This window comes from Balaenoptera ricei, chromosome 3 (genome assembly GCF_028023285.1).
Source record: "Balaenoptera ricei isolate mBalRic1 chromosome 3, mBalRic1.hap2, whole genome shotgun sequence".
In the NCBI taxonomy this organism is placed as follows: Eukaryota; Metazoa; Chordata; class Mammalia; order Artiodactyla; family Balaenopteridae; genus Balaenoptera; species Balaenoptera ricei.
In genome coordinates, this window is record NC_082641.1 from 110,678,405 (window position 1) to 110,697,909 (window position 19,505).

At 48.9% G+C, this 19,505-nt stretch overlaps 1 protein-coding gene across 1 annotated transcript in view; it reads left to right on the plus strand.

Annotated features, from left to right (window-relative positions):
- The first annotated feature begins 421 nt into the window (after nt 1–421).
- Nucleotides 422–19,505, plus strand: part of SLC22A4 (solute carrier family 22 member 4) — a 43,029-nt gene continuing 23,945 nt past the window's right edge. Inside the window, exons 1-3 of the mRNA XM_059919458.1 lie at nt 422–996; nt 16,287–16,390; nt 17,755–17,909. Coding sequence (XP_059775441.1) covers nt 604–996; nt 16,287–16,390; nt 17,755–17,909 — 652 coding nt within the window. The 5' untranslated portion in view covers nt 422–603. The remainder of the gene's footprint in view (nt 997–16,286; nt 16,391–17,754; nt 17,910–19,505) is intronic.

A 19,505-nucleotide genomic window follows, 5' to 3' on the forward strand; every position in this document is an offset into this window, starting at 1 on the left:
CGGGCTGGAAGCGTGAGAGGAGAAACCCCTGCCCGGGACGAGGCCTGTGGCGACGCCGACAGAGAGGGCCGAGGCCCGACCTCTCAAAGACCTTGCTCTGCGGCCTCGACTCTTCCCATTCGCCCGCTCGCCCGTGAGGCCCTACCCGGCAGCCCGGGGCTGGGCGCTCAGCACCTAGGGGGCGCGGAGGCCGGGGATGCGGCGCGGGAACTTTTCCGTACGGAGGCGGCACCGCTGGCCTCCTAGCCTCCCCGGGGTGTCTGGCGGGGTCGCCGGGGGCGGGGAGCGGAGCACGGGCGGAGCCGCCCCGGAGCCCCACCCCAGCCAGCCCGCTGCCTCGCCCTGCCCCGCCCCAACCGGGATCTGGGTGTGGTCCCGAGTTTCTACCGTGGCTTCCAGCTTTGCGTCCAGCTCCCAGGAACCTTCCAAGGCCCGCAGCCCGTTTCCTGGGAACGGTGCCGGCCGCGCGCCTCGTTTTCCCTCAGCCGGCCTGGCCCGCGAGAACGTTCTGACGCCCCCGGGGAACGCCCTCCACCGCGCGACACTGTCCGGGGAACGCTCTTATCATCCCTCGTTGCCAGCTGCAGAGTAGCGGCGGGGAGCATGCAAGACTACGACGAGGTGACCGCCTTCCTGGGCGAGTGGGGCCCTTTCCAGCGCCTCATCTTCTTCCTGCTCAGCGCCAGCATCATCCCCAACGGCTTCAACGGTATGTCAGTCGTATTCCTGGCGGGGACCCCGGAGCATCGCTGTCGGGTGCCGGACACCGCGAACCTGAGCAGCGTGTGGCGCAACCACAGCCTCCCGCTGCAGCTGCAGGACGGCCGCGAGGTGCCTCACAGCTGCCGCCGCTACCGGCTCGCGACGATCGTCAACTTCTCGGCGCTCGGGCTGGAGCCGGGGCGCGACGTGGACCTGGAGCAGCTGGAGCAAGAGGGCTGCCTGGATGGCTGGGAGTTCAACCAGGACATCTACCTGTCCACCATCGTGACCGAGGTGGGTATGTGAGCGACCCAGTATCTGCATCAGTCCCCCTCGAGACGCCCTGGCAGTGCCTGGGTCAGCGTCCCCCACTCCTCATCAAACCTGACCAGCAGTCACCTGGGTTATACATCCAATACAGGTGTGCAGCCCAAGAGAGCAGGACTCAGGCTCATTCCCCATCGGTTTGTCTCGTAGGGAGGGGATGAAGAAGGGAGAAGGGAAGCAGATGTCAACTGCCTTTTCCTCTGGCAGTTTCACAAAAGACGAAGTTGTTTCCCAAGAGCCTAGATACCGCCAACCCCAGGCTCCCCAGATGGACAGCCTGAGTCAAGTTCCTGCCGTAGGCATGAGGAGGGGGTGTGGGGGATGCTGCTGAGCCACCTGTAGACACAAAGAAGGGTCTTGCTGCTGGGCAGGGCATGGGCAGGTGTGGTCTGTTCCCTGGTCACAGGCTTCTGGAAGCATCACGGGGTCTCCTGCTCTGCCATACAACTATGGTAAGGCTTGGGTCCTGTCCTGAGCCTCCAGTTTCTCTGAAAAGGAGCAGAAGGCCTCCTGATACTGGTGGAGTACAGGGAACTAGAGGAGGCATAACCCTGGCCCCAGGGCACTCATGAAGGGCCAGACTCACAGAGACCGTCTGAGCATAGGGCCCAGTGGTGGACAGAGGCTCCGGCTTATGCCATTAGCCGCTTAGCATCCTAAGTGGTTTGGTGGCAGGATTTCTAAGTTTCAGCAGTCAGAATACACACGTACTTTGTCCTCTGCATTTCCTGCTTTGCATCTGGTAAGGGCCAGGTGATGCTACGTCAGGGCACATCTCCTTCTGAGGAGGGTATCCTCACAGACTAGTGTCCTGCTATTAATCAGGCAGGTAGGATTCCCAGTTTCTGGCCCATCCTCTGCTCTATGTGAAAAGCTGAGCATGGCCTCTGCTAGTCTTTTATCCCCTTCCGCAGCACAATGTGGCAATAATTAGACACCATGTCTGGCCTTGCGCTGAACACCAGGCTATACACATCTGGGGTGTGGGGTCTGCTTTTGAAGCTCAGATACCCACGGGGACACTGGCTGTGTTAGAGAGAGCTAACATCAAACCTGGTTAATAACAGGGTTCTGGAACCTGAATTCAAATACTGACTGGCTTGTTGTGTGACCTGGGGCAAAAAAACGGCCCTCTCTGTGGGAATAGCAGGGTGAGGAACTACTCTAAGAAGGGATGATAAATTTGAACTGAGTCTGGAAATATGAGCAGGACTTGTCCAGGCAAAGAACATGGACGATTCTGGGAATGAGATTTCATAGATCAGGGTGGCTTGGAGTTCAACGGATGGCAGGTGAGGCTAGAAATGCCTACAGGGGCCTGTCCACAGTGGGCCTTGTAGGAATGTTGAAGAGTTGAGTATATTCTGAGGACAGTGAGGAAATAGTAACGGTTCCAAGGAAGGAGTAACGTGGTCAGATTTGTGTTTTTAGAAAGAACTGTCTCAAGCTGCTATGAAAATCAAGAAGACCAGTGAGGAAGCTGTGGGAGTTGCTTTAGCAAGAGATTGGTGGCCAGCTGGGAGTGGTGGCTCTTGAGTCTATAAGACCTGTAGAAAGTGGGCTCAGCCTATGGAGCACCTCTGGATTCCCCCAGCATTGGTTCCATGCCTACCTTGGGCCCTGAGGTGGCCATGCTTCTCTGGCTTTGATCCCCTAGCAGGGGCTCCTAGTGCTTACCCACCCTCTGCCCACAGCCTGATCCTGAGGGATCCAAAAGTAGGGGCCAGCTCACCCCACCTCAGTTCCTGGAAGTGTGGTCAGCACCTGAGCTGGAGCTGGCCCTACTGGCTGCAGCCCTCCTTGACAGCTGGGTTGACCTGTCTCTTTCCCCTTCCTTACTGGTTTTGTTCACCTCAGGGTGTGAGGGGTAGGTGGCTGCTGGCTTACAAGTCCGTAGCTATCCCTGTTGTACCCTGCTCACAAGGGCCTGGGGACACCTCTGGGGATGCACATCATCACACACTCACACACATGAACCACGATTTGCTTTTTTCAGCAGGCTTTCCCTTCCTTGCTTCCTTTTTGGGTGCTGGGAGTAAAATAAAAGGCAAAGGAGCACTAGTGGTTGGGAGGAAGGAGGGGAGAAGCATGAAAGTGAGTAGGGTGGGTGGTTCTTCCTAGAAAGGTGGTGGCACAAGGAGGAGCTCTGGAGTCAGACAGATGGGTCCGTTCTGACCCCACCCCCAAGCACTGGGCTGACTTCAACAGGTTGCATCACTGCTCAATCAATGCCTCAGTTTCCTTATCTATAAAAGGGGACACAAGCAAATGAAAAGATGCTCAACATCATTAATCATTAAGGAAATGTAAATCAAAACCACAATGAGATGTCACCTCACATCCATTAAGTTGGCTGCTATTAAAAACAAAAACAAAAAACAAAACAAAACAAAACAGAAAAATAACAAACAAGGATGTGGAGAAGTTGGAACCCTCCTGCACAAAATGTAAAATGGTGCAGCCACTATAGAAAACAGTGTGGCAGACTCAATAAATTGAAAATAGAATTATTGTATGATCCAGCAATATCACTTCTGGGTGTATATTCAAAAGAATTGAAAGCAGGATCTTGAAATATTTGTATACCCATGTTCATGGCAGTATTATTCACAATAGCCAAAGAGGTAAAAGCAAATCAAATGTCCAGCAACAGATGAATGGATAAATAAAATGTGGTATATACATACAGTGGAATAGTATTCAGCCTTAAAAAGGAAGGAAATGCTGACACAATGCTACAACATGAATGAAACTTGAGAACATTATGCCAGGTGAAATAAGCCAGACACAAAAAGACAAACTGTATGATTTCACTTATATGAGATATGAAGAGTAGTCAAACTCATAGAAACAGAAAGTAGAATGGTAGTTGCCAAGGGCTGGGAGCAGAGGGAAACGGGGAGTTATTTAATAGATATAGAGTTTCATTTTGCAAGATGAAGAGTTCTGGAGATTGGTTGCACGATAATGTGAATATATTTAACTCTACTGGACTGTACACTTAAAAATCGTTAAGATGGTATATTTAATGTTGTGTGAATTTTATTACAGTTGTTAAAAATGAGAATCATAAGAATGTCCAGCTTATCCGAGTTGTTGGGAGGATTTGATGAGATCATGTGCCATGCTATATCCCGTAGCACCAGCAAAATGGGCATCATAGGTGGGTGGATGAGGAGTGGAAAGGGCAAGACCTCATCACCTCTGGCTGGGCACGATGGGCATTGTGGGAGCTGTTCTAAGGTCCAGGTTGCAGCCAGTATAATGGGTGATGAGACTTGCTGGAGGCAGAGCCCCTTTCCCAGGGTGGAATTCTAGGGCCCAGAGAATAGGACACAGGTCTGAATCTGCTGTGCCAGGGGGAGAAATGGCCTCAGCTCCCCAACAAGATCAAGCCCGGGGGCCCTGAGTAAGTTCTCTGCATCTCTCTGGCACCATACAGGTAGAGGGACCACCCTCAGATTGTCTCTGCTTTATACCTCTGAAGGGATCTCCTGATGGGCATACCCTCTGGGACAGAGAAGCCCACCTGAGCCAACCCCCTGACCCTTTCACAGGGAAGACGGGTCAGCCAGGGGCCCAAGGATGGCATGTTCTGCTGTGGAAATGCCTTTTAGAGAATGCCAGGAGGTGGGAACCTGGTGTCTGAGTTGGGAACTGTGTGGGTGCGTCTGCCTGTGTGTATAGGTATATAAGGTAGTTTCCTTCCTCTAGGAACTCATGGGTGGAGCTGCGGGCAGCTATGCCCTTCCCCATGATAGAACGTCCAACAAAGGGCCTGGGCCTCTGGAGGCACTAGCCTTGTGATGTCTTTCTTGGGACCTGGGGTCAGGGCTTGGACAGAATAGGACACACTGATTCTCCACCCACAGCCCAAAGGTATGATATAGGAACAAGGGAGCCTTATCCTCTGCTAACAGGGTGCTTATGGGGGGCACTAGGAGCAGCGAAGGCGGGAACAATGAGACAGACCGAGCCTGGCATCTGACTGACAACTACATAGGACTCCATGTGGCAGCTCATAGGGATGTACCTCTTTTGGGGCCTGGGTGGGCTCTGCCAAAGGTGAAGAGTTTAGCTGTTATCTTTCCATCAGGCCTGCAGGCTGCCCTGGAATACTGCTGGCTAGAGTGAGACTGGCAACTTGGCTGTTGGGACAGCCTGAATATTAACCAAGTTCACAGCCCAGACCTGCCCTCTGGCAGATTCCAAAGGGGATAAAGTGGGGACCTCTGCCTCCAGCCAGCACCAACAGACACTTATTTCCAGTCAGTGCTTCAGAAAGAGAACAAATAAAGGAGACTGAGGGGCTTTCCCTAGCTATGGCCTGAATTTGCTTATCTGTTTGTTTATCAGCTGCCTCACGCCAAACAGTTTGCCTGTTGCCTCTAAGCTCTATTCCTCTGACAAATGCCACCAGGATCTCAGAATGTGCCTTTGTTTCGAGGCTGCTTCACCCGAACCTCCTGCCAAGTTTCTGGACAAACAGACTTTGTCCATCTCTCCTGGTGGGCAGCAGAGCCCTCACACTTTGTCCAAGAGGTAGGGTGGTGCATTGACAAAAACAAGGCTTGGCAGAGCTGGTCAGAAGAGCTGCAGGTGCCTCGGGCTTCTGAAGGGACTGTCATTTCTTCTTTGTGACAGGCTATATTCGATTTATATTCAAGGCTAACGCAGGCCTGCCTTGTCATCTGAAGCCTTGGTATAGTTTTAAGCATGTCTGTAGAGTCCAAAAAAAAAAAAAAAAAAAAAAAGGCAGGGATCCCCATTTGAAGCAGAGAGAATGGAGGCTCTGGGGAGAGGCTTGGCTGACTCACATGCCCTAGCAACTGGCACAGACAGTCCAAGGCTGGTGGCTCCTGCTCTGTGTTTGCAGGACTGGAAGGCAGGTTCATAGTGGCACCTTCCAGAGTTGCCCCTTGGTGCTACATGGCTGGCACAGACCCCATCCTATTTGCTCTCATTCCCAGAGTGGAGCCTGTTAGAGCTGTGTTGGATCTAATGTCAGGATGCAAGTGGGAGAGCCAGGTCCCTGAGTGCCCCTTCTTCCCTCAAGCCCCTCCATTCCCATCCCCACCATCCCATTTAAACTACCTGGGTCTTCTGCTTTGGCTCCACCTCTGATGACCACAGAACTGAGGCCTCTCCACCTATGGGTGCTTTTTCTTTACCTCTAATATAAGGAAAAAAAGATACTGAGAACATTTTAGGATTTAGCCTCCCTCCATCTCCTGAGCTCCAAGTTGCAGAGGCTAATTCCTGGTGACTGCAGCCAGGAGACTGGGGGATCCCATCCTCCACTCAGACCATATTCATATAGTGGCGCCTCTACTCCAGGTTTCACAGGCTGAGAATATTGAGGCCCTGGTTGCCCTTGTCCCAGCTTATTGTAGAGTGGAGATTCCATGCCAGGAGAGGCAAGCCAAAAAGAGGGATGCTACCACCTCCAACCAGCCTCTAGCTCATCAGGCAGGGGGTGTCATTCTGAGGGCACTTTCCCTTCCCCCCAGTCCTGGAGCAGGGGCTCAGAGATTTTCCCCAGGGGAAAAGTAGTCCATAACAACAGAGAGCTCTGAAGCTGTCCCCACAGGAAATAACTTCAATTGAAACAAGATGTGCAGAAGTTGAAGGCTAAGAGTGCTCTTTAAAACAATGGAGACTGTGGTAGTAAACAATTAAGGGGAGACTGGTAGCTCCATTTGAGCAACAAGCTAACCCATAGGGCAACTAGATTACCAGAGAGAACCAGAAAAAGAGACAGCTCAGAGCAGTCAGGACAAACCTCAAAGACTTGCCTCAAAACTACTCCTTCAAAGGAGCTTGAGTTTAATTGAACTAGACTATGGAATGATTTGTGCCCCAGGGCATTGTTGAAAACAATAAAGGAATGAGCCAGTTATTGGTGGAGCCTAACAGCTAAGTGTGATATCAGCAGAGGCAAACAGCTTAATAGAAAAACTGCAGAAAGAGACAGTCAAAAAGAGCCCTGCTAAAACCATTGTCATCCCAGGGTGACTGTGTACATGCCCAAGGCTGTGCCCTCTGTGGAGCAACAACAGAGGCTTCACACTGTAGGGGAAATAGTCTTCACTAAGCGTCCAGCCAAGTCATTAAACAAATAAACAAACGAAGACAAGCACCCCCAGGGTTGGGGGTGCTGTTCAATGCTCAGAGTTTCCACAATATATTTCCTGAAATGTCCAGTTTTTAACCAAAAATTACAATACATGCAAAGAAACAGGAAAATATGACCCAAACTCAGGGGAAAAAAGCAGGAAATAGAAATTGCCTGAAAGGGCTTAGATGTCAGATCTAACAAAAACTTCAAAGCAGTCATTATAAATATGTTCAAAGAACTAAAGGAATTCATGCTTTAAAAAGTAAAAGAGGGGCTTCCGTGGTGGTGCAGTGGTTAAGAATCCACCTGCCAATGCAGGGGACATGGGTTCAAGCCCTGGTCCGGGAAGATCCCACATGCCGCGGAGCAACTAAGCCCATGCGCCACAACTACTGAGCCTGCGCTCTAGAGCCCGTGAGCCACAACTACTGAAGCCCACATGCCTAGAGCCCATGCTCTGCAAAAAGAGAAGCCCCTGCAGTGAGAAGCCCACGCACCGCAACTAGAGAAAGCAGGCACACGGCAACAAAGACTCAACACAGCCAAAAATAAATAAATAAATTTATTTTTTAAAAAGCAATAAAAAAAAGTAAAAGAAGGTATGATGACAATGTCCCATCAAATACAGAATACCAATTAAGATATAAAAATAAAAGCTATAAAAAAAAGAATCAAATAGAAGTTCCAGAGTTGAAATATACAGTAACTGAAAGTTAAAAATTCACTGGAGAGCCTTAATAGTAGATTTGAACAGACAGAAGAAAGAATCAGCAAATTTGAAGACAGAGCAATATAAATTATGTAACCCAAAAAACAGAAAAAAGGAATGAAGAAAAATGAACAGGGTCTTAGAGAAATGTGGAACACTATTAACCAGACCAACATGTGCATAATGGGAACACTAGAAGGAAAAGAGAAGAAGGAGCAGAAAAAAAAATAGTGAAAGAAATAATGGCTGAAAACTTCCCAAATTTGATGAAAAACATTAATCTACACAGCTCAGCAGCTCAACTCCAAATAGAAGAAACAAAAAGAGTTTTACACACAGACACATCATGGTAAAGTTATTTACAGTTAAACACCAAGGGAAATTTTTAAAACAGCAAGAAAAATAGGACACATACAAGGAAACCCCAATAAGATTTATATTTGGCTTCTCATAAGAAACAAGAGAGGCCAAAAGGCAATGGGATAACATATTCAAAGTGCTGAAAGAAAAAACACATCAACCAAAAATGTTGTATCTAGCAAAACTATCTCTTAAAAATGAAATAAAGACATTCGCACACACAGACACACGCACGCATGCACACACAAACCTGAGAGAATTTCTTGCTACCAGTGCTGCCTTACAAGAAATACTAAAGGAAGTTCTTCAGGAATATTTTTTTTTTTAATGCACAACTTATTCTCTGAAAACTACAAGGCATCTTTGAAAGAAATTAAAGAAGATGTAAATACAGTAAGTCCCCTACATATGAACGTTCAAGTTGTGAACTTTCAAAGATGCGAATGTGCGTTCGCGTGTCCAATCACATAAGGCGTGAGTGAAACTGCAGCTTGCCCTCTGTCTCTCATTGCTGATGATCCTTCAGCTCTACCATCTCCCACCTCCTCTCCCTCCTCCAGTCAGTAACTCTTCTTGCCTGTTCACTCCATGCCAGCCCCTGTATGCCAGCTGTTGTACTGTACCACTGTACTTTTCAAGGTACTGTACTGTAAGATTAAAAATGTTTTCTTTATTTTTTGTGTTTGTTTTTTATGTATTATTTGTGTGAAAAGTATTATAAACCTACTACAGTACAGTACTATATAGCCGATTGTGTTAGTTGGGTACATAGGCTAACTTTGTTGGACTTACGAACAAATTGGACTTACAAATGTGCTCTCAGAACAGAACTCGTTTGTATGTAGGGGACTTACTGTAAATGGAAAGACATCTCACGTTCTGTTCATGAAGCAGAAGACAATATTGTTTAGATGGCAAAACTCCCCAAATTGATCTACAGATTCAATACAAAAGGTGTTCAATATCATTAGTCATTAGGGAAATGCAAATCAAAACCACAAGGAGATACATCTTAACACCCCTGGGATGGTTAAAATTAAAAAGACACACAATAGGGACTTCCCTGGTGGCGCAGTGGTTAAGAATCTGCCTGCCAATGCAGGGGACATGGATTCGATCCCTGGTCCAGGAAGATCCCACATGTCGCAGAGCAACTAAGCCTGTGCGCCACAACTACTGAGCCTGCGCTCTAGAGCCTGTGAGCCACAATGACTGAGCCCGCGAGCCACAACTACTGAAGCCCACGCACCTAGAGCAGGTGCTCCGCAACAAGCGAAGCCACCACAATGAGAAGCCCGCACACCGCAACAAAGAGTAGCTCCCCTTCACTGCAACTAGAGAAAGCCCACATGCAGCAACAAACACCCAACCCAGCCAAAAATAAATTAATTAAAAAAAAAAGACACACAATAACAAGTGTTAATAGGAATATGGAAAAATTAAAACCCTCGTTCATTGCTGTTGGGATTGTACAATGGTGCAGCCACTTTAGAAAACATTTTTCAAAAAGTTTCTCAAAAGGTTAAACATAGATTTATCATATGACTCAGCAATTCTACTCCTCATATATACCCAAGAGAAATGAGAGCATATGTGCTTGCAAAATCTTGTACACAAAAGTTTATAGCAGCTTTATTCATAATAGCCGAAAAGTGGAAACAATCCAAATGTCTATCAACTGATAAATGGCTAAATAAAAGGTGGTATATCCATACAATGGTATATTATTCAACCATAGAAAGGAATGAAGTACTGATATTTGGTACAACAACATGGATGAACCTTGAAAACATTATGCTAAGTGAAAGAAGCCAGTCACAAAAGTCTATATATTGTATGATTCCACTTGTATAAAATGTCCAGAATAGGCAAATTCATAAGTATATTAGTGATTGCCACAGGCTGGGGAAAGAGAATGGGAAGTGACTACTAATGGGCATGGGGTTTCTTTCAGGGGTGATGAAACCATTCTAAAATTAGATAGTGCTGATGATTGCACAATTCTGTGAATATAGTAAAAACCACTGAATTGTAAACATAAGAAGAATGAATTTTGTGGTGTGTAAATTATACCTCACTAAAGCCCTTATAAACAAAAAGAATTAAATAGCCAACTTTTTCCCCCCAATGGTCAGGAAATTTCCAGTTTTAAGTCTGCAACTAAGTTATAAAGAAGAAATTGTGGGTGGATATATATACTATCATTAACTAACGACTACTTCCTCTTCTTCCCCCCGAATGAAAAATATAACTGTAAGAGAACACATAGAAATCCATTCTTAAATGAACTATTGCTAGTTTTTCATTCACAGCTGTCTCTGAGATTGAAGTCCATTTATAAAGGGATTTTACACCTTGCGGTAAAAGCTTTTCTGGTTTTTAGTCATTGAATAGAAAGTTCTCTTTTCTAACAATCTCTACTGCCTCATCAGGTTTAAGTATAACCCGCTTTGCTTATTCATTAATGCTGTTTGTTATAAGTCATGGTTTTGGTTAGGACTAAGGCATGAGATCAATAGAAAGGGAACTACCATTTAATGAGGCCTGTAATGTGTCACTGTCAGACACTCTACTTACATTTCCTGTCCAATGCTCATAACAACCTCAGGAGGGAGTATTATTGTCACCTCTTTGAAGATGAGAAAACAGGCTAATGGAGGTGAATGAGTGGCCCAAAGTCACACAGCTGGAAGTGGTAGAACCCAAGAGAGCCCGTGCTCTTTGCTCAACATCAGGCTGCCTTCCAGAGTTCTCAGTTCTATGCAGGTCACAGGGATACACTTATCTTTATGGTCCTTTATGGCTTTGGTAAAGGCTAAAATTGCTAGACTTTGGTTTCTTGGAGAGTTCAAAGTTGAGGGTGATTTTCAAAGGACAGTGTGTGAGGGACTTCCCTGGTGGTGCAGTGGTTAAAAATCTGCCTGCCAGGGCTTCCCTGGTGGCGCAGTGGTTGAGAGCCTGCCTGCCAATGCAGGGGACACGGGTTCGAGCCCTGGTCTGGGAAGATCCCACATGCCGTGGAGCAACTGGGCCCGTGAGCCACAACTACTGAGCCTGCGCGTCTGGAGCCCGTGCTCCGCAACAAGAGAGGCCGCGATAGTGAGAGGCCCGCGCACCGCGATGAAGAGTGGCCCCCGCTTGCCGCAACTAGAGAAAGCCCTCGCACAGAAACGAAGACCCAACACAGCCAAAAAAAGAATAAATAAATAAATAAATGAATTAAAAAAAAAAAAAAAAAATCTGCCTGCCAATGCAGAGGGTTCAAGCCCTGGTCTGGGAAGATCCCACATGCTGCAGAGCAACTAAGCCCATGTGCCACTACTGAGCCTGTGCTCTAGAGCCCGTGAACCACAACTACTGAGCCCGAGTGCCACAACTACTGAAGCCCACCCTCCTAGAGCCCGTGCTCTGCAACAAGAGAAGCCACAGCAATGAGAAGCCCGCACACCACGACAAAGAGTAGCCCCTGTTCCCTGCAACTAGAGAAAGCCCGTGCGCAGCAACGAAGACCCAATGCAGCCAAAAATAAATAACTAAATGTAAATTAAAAAAAAAAGGACAGTGTGTGATACCACACATTTCCAAACTAATTTTCCATTACTCCTAATTGTTCAACATTCATTCATCGACAATTTGTTAAGCATCTACCATGTGCCTAGCCTTGTACATGCGTTAGTTATCTGGAATGATTATATGAATGTGTTCAGGTTTTAGAACTCTGTCCATCTGGAGAAGGTTGAGCAGGGGGTGCCTCTTTTCCTCTCTAGCCAGAGAGCACAGTGACCCAGAACAAAGCCCACCCCACCCAGGACGGCTGGGCTCATGCATGCACATGTGCACACCTGATCTGTCCTGTAAAGTATGCTTGACCTTGAGCTTTGTGGAGGCAGTGACCATGTCTGCTTTGTGCCCCATACACAGTCTGGCCCAGAGCATGTGCTCAGTGATGGTTGAATAAATGGTTAAGCAATTCCTTTTACCAATCCACTAGAACTCAGGCTAGTCACTTCATTGCCCTATGCCTTCATTTCCTCATTTGTAAAATGGGGATAAAGAAAATACCCATTTCACATGGCAACTTTGAGATTCCATGAGTAATACAAGGCATACAGTGAGCACGCAATACACTGTACTTGTCCTTCCTATTATTATTACTGTTGAGGGCATGAGATGCATATTCTTCTAGGCCAAGAGTGACCTCATGTCGCCTATTACCTTGTGACGTGGTTTTTTGTTTTTTAAAGCAGAGCTGAAGGCTAGATGGCCCAGCCAAATGGAGCTTCCTCTGCTCTGTTAGGGAACATTGGTCTAAGACCTTGAGGATGAGATAGACACAGTAAACCTGTGAGAGCACATCCAGTGCCTCAACCCGGCACAGTTTGGGACATTCTACTCTTTGTCTATGGTGTGTGTGGGAATGTGGGTTATGTTTCAGAGATGGTAGTATTTGACCTTAAAGCACAGCTCCAGAGCGATGCCAGGCAGCTCCTCACCAGGCCATCAGCCATTAGCCTCTGAGCTGACTGTGTGTATGTATGTATGTTTGTGTGTGCATGTGTGTACACACATGTGCAGAGACCCACGGGACAGTTCTGTCTCATCAAGGAAAAGACTGTCTCCCACTGGTCCTGCCATGTCATTGTTAACCACAGGGAGTTCCCTGGGACCTGGCTATTGAGGCCCCAAGACACACCCCTAGAAACCCCAAGGGACTGGGGCAGGCAGGGCCTGGCCTCCTTAAGAATAGCCCCGTGGAGAAAACAGCACCCCCTACAGGCTGGCAGCTGGTTTATTGGACCCCAGTTCCGTAAGCCACAGCCAAAACTTTATCTGCCAATCTTATCCTATTACCAGGTCTCTTGCAGCTTTCGAAAAGACTCTTTAGGTACAGTAATTCCCCAAGAGGGAACCCAGCCTTGGAACCAACCATAAGTAGCCATGAGGTCCAGCTGCCTTCCCCTGCCAGGTGTGAACAGGATCTCCAAAGACAGATAGCACCCTCCAAGGGCCTGGGGCAGATGGCTGCTGTGTGCACATGGCCACCTTCTGTGCTGCATGGTGTTGACAGGGCTTCTTGGGCCCCTCTTCAGGGAAGGAAGGGGGACCTAGAACCATGGCCTCATGGCCTCCAGTAGGAGAGCAATGGGGAGCTGGCCCTCACCTCACCTTTCTCAGCACCCAATTCAGAACTCCTTTCCTTGCTCCATTCCCCAAAGAGACTAGGCTTGACCCACTACCAGGGCCAGCTTCATGGGCCTCAACCCATGCAGTCACACAGGACCCCACACTTGGTTTTAATGCTCTGCTATTGACGTCTTGAAATTCTTTTTTTTTTTTTATAAATTTATTTATTTATTTTTGGCTGTGTTGGGTCTTCGTTGCTGTGCACGGGCTTTCTCTGGTTGCAGCGAGCGGGGGCTACTCTTTGTTGTAGTGCGTGGGCTTCTCATTGCGGTGGCTTCTCTCGTTTCGGAGCACGGGCTCTAGGCACGTGGGCTTCAGTAGTTGCAGCACGTGGGCTCTAGAGCGCAGGCTCAGTAGCTGTGGCACACGGACTTAGTTGCTCCGCGGCATGTGGGATCTTCCTGGACCAGGGCTCGAACCCGTGTGCCCTGCATTGGGAGACGGATTCTTAACCACTGCACCACCAGGGAAGTCCCGACGTCTTGAAATTCTTAATCATTTTTCAACAAGGGGTCCTGCATTTTCAGTTTGCACTGGGCCTGCAAATTAGGTAGCCAGTCCTGTTTACTACCTTTGCTCATGCAATGTCTGGCTCCACATCTAACAGCCTTCCTCTTTCCTTTCTTTCTCTAAGTGCTATCTATCCTGCCCAAAGGCATGTCCTGACAGAAAAATATTTTAAAAAACACAAAGGAGAGCACATTATCTTTGGAAGAGCTTTTCTGCTTGACTGCAGATGGAATGTTGATGGTTGATAATGGACGGGTTAACACCCCTACCAAACTTGGGATTTTCTTGGCTCTGTCCAAGGCTAAAGGCTGTGGTGTGGGGGAGATCTTCTGCCCCTAGTCCTGGTGTCACATTCCTTGAAGAAGTGTAGGGCGTAATAAACTCGTTTTGTCTGGCCTTTGGAGTTCTTGTCCAAAGCGGTACATGGGTACAAGGTTAAGTTCTGAGGCCCAAGTTGGTATTTACTTGCTATGACTTCAGGCAAACACCAGTCTCAGAGCCTAAGTTTACTCTTCTGGAAAATGGGTTATACTCCACATCATGAGGCTTTGGGGCCGCAATCACTAACCTCTCTGTGTGTTAGGGCAGATCCCAAGATCTTTTCTGACACTTTGGCGAGTGATGTTTTAGAAGTGGGTGGCCATTAATTCAGGTACCTGTCTTGCCTACCCCTTCTGACCCGTGGCCTGGCAGGGCACATGAATCTGGCCATACAGTTTTGGAGGGTTTGTGCCCTTTCCCCTGAAGCCTATTCAGGTACCCCAGTTGAAGCAACACTACTCTGGGTATGGTTTCAGACTTATCCTCAGTTGTGCCTGAGGGGTAGAGAGCAGAGTTTCTGGTCCACGTTGTTTTTCTTCTGCAGAGCTGTGCTTGGGCGTCCCGCCTGTAACCAGCATTGTGAGAGCAAGGAGAGGCAGATTTATGAATCTTGTTATTGTCTCCAGGATGGGGGTGTTCTCAAAGACATTATCCTCAACATCACAGAGTGGCCCCTTTGTGGAAGGAAGTATATAGGAGAGGCTTCTTTCAGGTCTCAGTACTCAGAAAAACTGAGCTTTTGCAGAATGAGTTTATCACTTTGCACACCGTGATCCTGAGAGCTGAGCTGCTGGGATATTCAAAGCCAGATTTCAGGGATTCCCTGGCAAGCAGACAGGCCTTTGGGCAGGACAGCCAGAGGTCAGTCTTACCCCTGGCTTGGTTATTTTGTAACCCCTCCTCCCCTGAGATTTTCATTTGCCCGGATTCCCTTAGCTTTTTGCGGTACACATTTCCCTTGTATGTATCCTTATAAACGCCTCTCTCTGCTGCAGATGGGGCATGATATAAATATGTGAATTCATTTATAAATCTATTTCAGGGAAGTTGTGAGGATTAAGATCTAAGTTGCTTTGGGAATGTCATGGGAGCAGCACCACTGCTGAGTGGGGCTGGGATTGGGTGGGGGGCAGGGGATTTTTCCTATAGTCTGGATCATCGTGCCATACACGGCAACGCCCTGACCACAGCCCCGAAATACTTATTGGCACCACCTGCTTGTTTTATAATTAATGAAAGCTCACTGAACACACTGAAATTTCTGCAGCCTCCCCTTGAGATTTTGCTGAATTGAGTTAAGAGCTGGAAACTGAAACTCTGCCTCAGACTCTCATTCTATGGGTCCACAAGCAGGGACTTGCTAGGGCTACCGGAGCCCATGGGCCCTGGGGAATGGGAGGGACCGCACTTCTGTGAGGACTGCATGGGAAGGAGGGTGGAGGAGTGCAGAGGGGAGATAAGGAGCACTGGAGAGGGGTGGGAACCCCACCCCTAGCACAGTGGAGCCCCGGATCAGGCCCTCAGTGTGGCCTATGGTATAAGTGGGCCAGGGAGCACAGGGTTCTCTGGAGGATTCTGTTCAGAAAATATAATCACAGGACCCTGGGGACCGCGTGCACTTTTCAACAAAGTAGAGGAATCTTTTACAACTGGATCATGTGACCATGCCCTCTACCCTGCCCTGCAGGCATTTCAAACACCTACCCTCCATGCTGGGATGCCTTCTGAAGCAGAAATGGCATCTTTGCTTCATACTGCTTCACAGCTGAGGGGTCGCCAGTCAAAGCCATGCCTCAGCTCACTTCTCAATACACGATGTAAGCAGGGCCAGAGGTATCACCCTCCCTTTCGGAAGAGGAGGGTGAGCCTCAGGCAGGACAGTGACTTGCCCCAGTAAATGGTAGCGTCAGGAGTCAACCCCAGGGCTGCGAGGCCTGTGCCCTTTGCATAAAAGTGACAGCCTGGCACAGGGGAGGAGAGCCTGCCTGGGTGTCATGCTGTGCCCTTGGAGCTGGGTTAGAGGATTGGGCTCACACTTCACGTTTTCCCTGGCAGTGGCGTCTGGTGTGTGAGGATGATTGGAAGACGCCCCTGACTACCTCCCTGTTCTTCGTAGGCGTGCTCCTCGGCTCCTTTGTGTCTGGGCAGCTGTCAGACAGGTAAGGGTACTGGGAGGGAGGAAAGGTGATTGTCAATTCACTGCCTGTCTTGGGGTTGGACTGAATTTAGGGTATTTTCACCCAGAGAAAGGGAGGCCCCTTAGGCCCCCAAGTGAGTGATAGGAGGAACCACGATGTCTCCTCTGTCCTCTGCCCTCAGCCCCTTGCGGGGACCCATTGAAAAGTGGAGCCCTTATATCACCAAACCCCTCGAAAATATACACTGCTGCCTCCCCACTGCCTCCCCACCCCACCCCTAGCTCTTGGATGCCTTGTGATCTATCCACAACCAGCCATCAGCCAGAGTCAGGGCCAGACTCTGGGGAGTACCCTTCCCTAACAGTGCACCCACCTCTGCTGTGGGTCAGGCCCCTGGCTGGACACTGGGGACCCAGGCTGGTTCTGGGCCTCCTGGGGCACACAGTCAGGAGGAGACAACATCGCAGCTCTGGGAGATGTGCCCTCACTGGCCCTTGAATGTTCTTGGGTACCAGAGCAGGGAGGTGGGAGTGCTCAACGGCAGTGTTGGGGAAGGCTTCCCAGAGGAGTGGCTGTCCCTCTCCCAGTCATGAAGCCCAATGGGACCCCAGACCCAACAGACTGAGAACTGAGTTTGGAAGATGGGGTGGGAGACTGTTCTGCTCATACCTGTGTTCCCTTCTAGCCATTGGACACTATCAGAAAGTCAAATTAAGATTCTTATAAAAAAAAAAAAAGACTTAAGCCAACTATAGTGTCATTAATGGATGTTGCTGGAAGCTACACTTTCCATAGAGCAGTGGTTCCCAATTTGGGATGCACAGTAGAGCCACCTGGGAAATATTTTTAAGTCCCAATACCCAAACTGCATCCAATTGTCTACATCCGGACGATAAGCATGTTGGAAGGCAGGTGCTGGCACCGGTATTTTTTAAAGCTCTCTTGATTCCAGGAGCAGCCAAGGCTGGAAACCATTGACATAGAGGGACTCTTGGTTCTGGATTGACAGAATTCTCATGTTGCTGATATTAGATGTATCTGCAATCTGTACTGTACTCACATTCCAGAAATGTGGTGGCAGCTTCTACCTATGACTCATTCTAAAGAGTAGATTTCCACATGGTCCTTGCATAAGCTGCTCTGTGCTTTCGAGATATGGTGCCTCTACAGGAGGCTCAGAATCTCAAAAGTTACCTCCTGGGCAGATGGATGCCTGAGGCCTCACCAAGGAAGAACCTGGGAGGATGTGACAGGAAGAAAGCCTGTCGCAGCCCTGAGAAAAACAAAGTCTGCAGCAGTGCCTGACTCGGGGTTTCCACATGCCCTGATGAGAGTGCTGCTGTGAACTTCACGGGCCATGTCTTGTGCTGTGCTGTACTCTACAGGTTTGGCAGAAAGACCATCCTCTTCTCAACCATGGCTGTGCAGACTGGCTTCAGCTTCCTGCAGTTTTTTTCCATCAACTGGGAGATGTTCACCATATTATTTGTCATCGTCGGCATGGGCCAAATCTCCAACTATGTGGTGGCCTTCATACTAGGTAGGAATGGCTTCTGACCTACAGGGCTCCTTACAACCCTCTGAGAGGCCTAGGAAGAGGGGGCCACTGGAGAGGGCACAGGGAGTGCTCTTAGCACAGAAGGAAGCACCTCATCTCATGGGCTGTGCTTCCAAAATGTGATCAGCCTCGGGGATATATGTGCTGGTGGTGGAGGCTCTAGCCACAGGTGCTTTGATGGGTCTCAGGCAAGGCAGGCACGCACAGGGAGCCAGCTCCGTGCTGGGCCCTGAAATGTGACAATGAAGAAGAGCTGCAGCTGGTAAGAACCAGCCAGGTAATAACTGAGACACATTTCAGGAGCACAGGGCTCGGGAGAGGGACAGAGGAGGGGATCTTGAGGGAGAGACAGCCTAGGGGTGTCTTTGATCTGAGCTATGAAAGCTTGAGGTTTCTGCCTGGGCTGGGGCTAAAGGGTATTCCTGGCAGCTGGGCATGGCCCATGGAGGTACTTAAGGTAGTTGGTGTGCCCAGTACACAGGTGGAGGAGGCACGTGCAGACAGGAGTCCAGTGCCAGCCAGCCATCGTTGGGCAGATCTGGCCTCACCCCTAAGTCAGAGCCCACCCCCAGAGCATATCAGCTGCATGCAGGACAAGCCTTACTGCTGAGAGCAGTCCTATCTCCTAGCAGCACCCTTGCTTCTGGAATATCAGGCTGCATGAGGGGGACTCACAAGCTAAAGGTTGTGAGGAGGCCCCCAGGGCCTTTACCAGCTTTTCCTGGGAGGCAGCAGGGTGAGCTCCGGGCAGGTTGATAAGGGTCATCCGCAGGAGTGAGAGTCCCCAGCAGGGGGCACATCTGGGTTAATAGACACCAATTCCCGTAATCTCCAGCGTGATCATATCTCCTTGTTGGCTCTCCCAGTTTGTCCCTATTGTCACAGCGTAATTACCAATAGTGCCCCTTTAATGTAAGTCTAATGATTCTTCTTGTCTCAAAAGTCTGAATCTAGTAAGATGATTCTGGTCACTTTTGAGATTCTGGATGACTCATTGGCTTTTGAGATCCTGTGTTCTCTTAGTTGAGGATGTGTACACCCTGTCACGTTGCCAAGATGGAACTGTTCAAATTCCACTCCTTTAATCATTTGTGAAGAGCCCCTCTCCACAGGCCCAGCCTCAGTGTCTGAAGAGGGAGGAGGGGAGGGTATGCTGAAGCCACACGGCCCCAGCAGAAGCACCCGCTTCAGCAGGCCCCAGCAGGATGGGGCCTCTCTCCTCCCTGCAGAGGGAAGGAGGGGAGCAAGATTTTCTTAAAGAGGGTCGTTTGAGGAGAGGACCCAGAAAGCTTCCAGCTAGTGGTACTGGAAGCTGGAGATTGGAGGAATTCAGGACAGAAGTTACACCTCCTGATGCGTGATGGCCCCAAGGACACAGGGCTCTTGGACACAGCAGAGCCTGTTGTTCTCATGGTTTAAACCCTGCAGATTCCATGTTCCTTTTGATGACCGCCCTCCCTATACCTGGAAAGCCCAATGGCTAGCTTTGCTTGGGCCAGAACATACCAGAGACTAAACAGAGGAATCTGCCTGACGCCAGCAGAGCCCTTTAGGAGGACCTAAAGAATCACCTGAAGT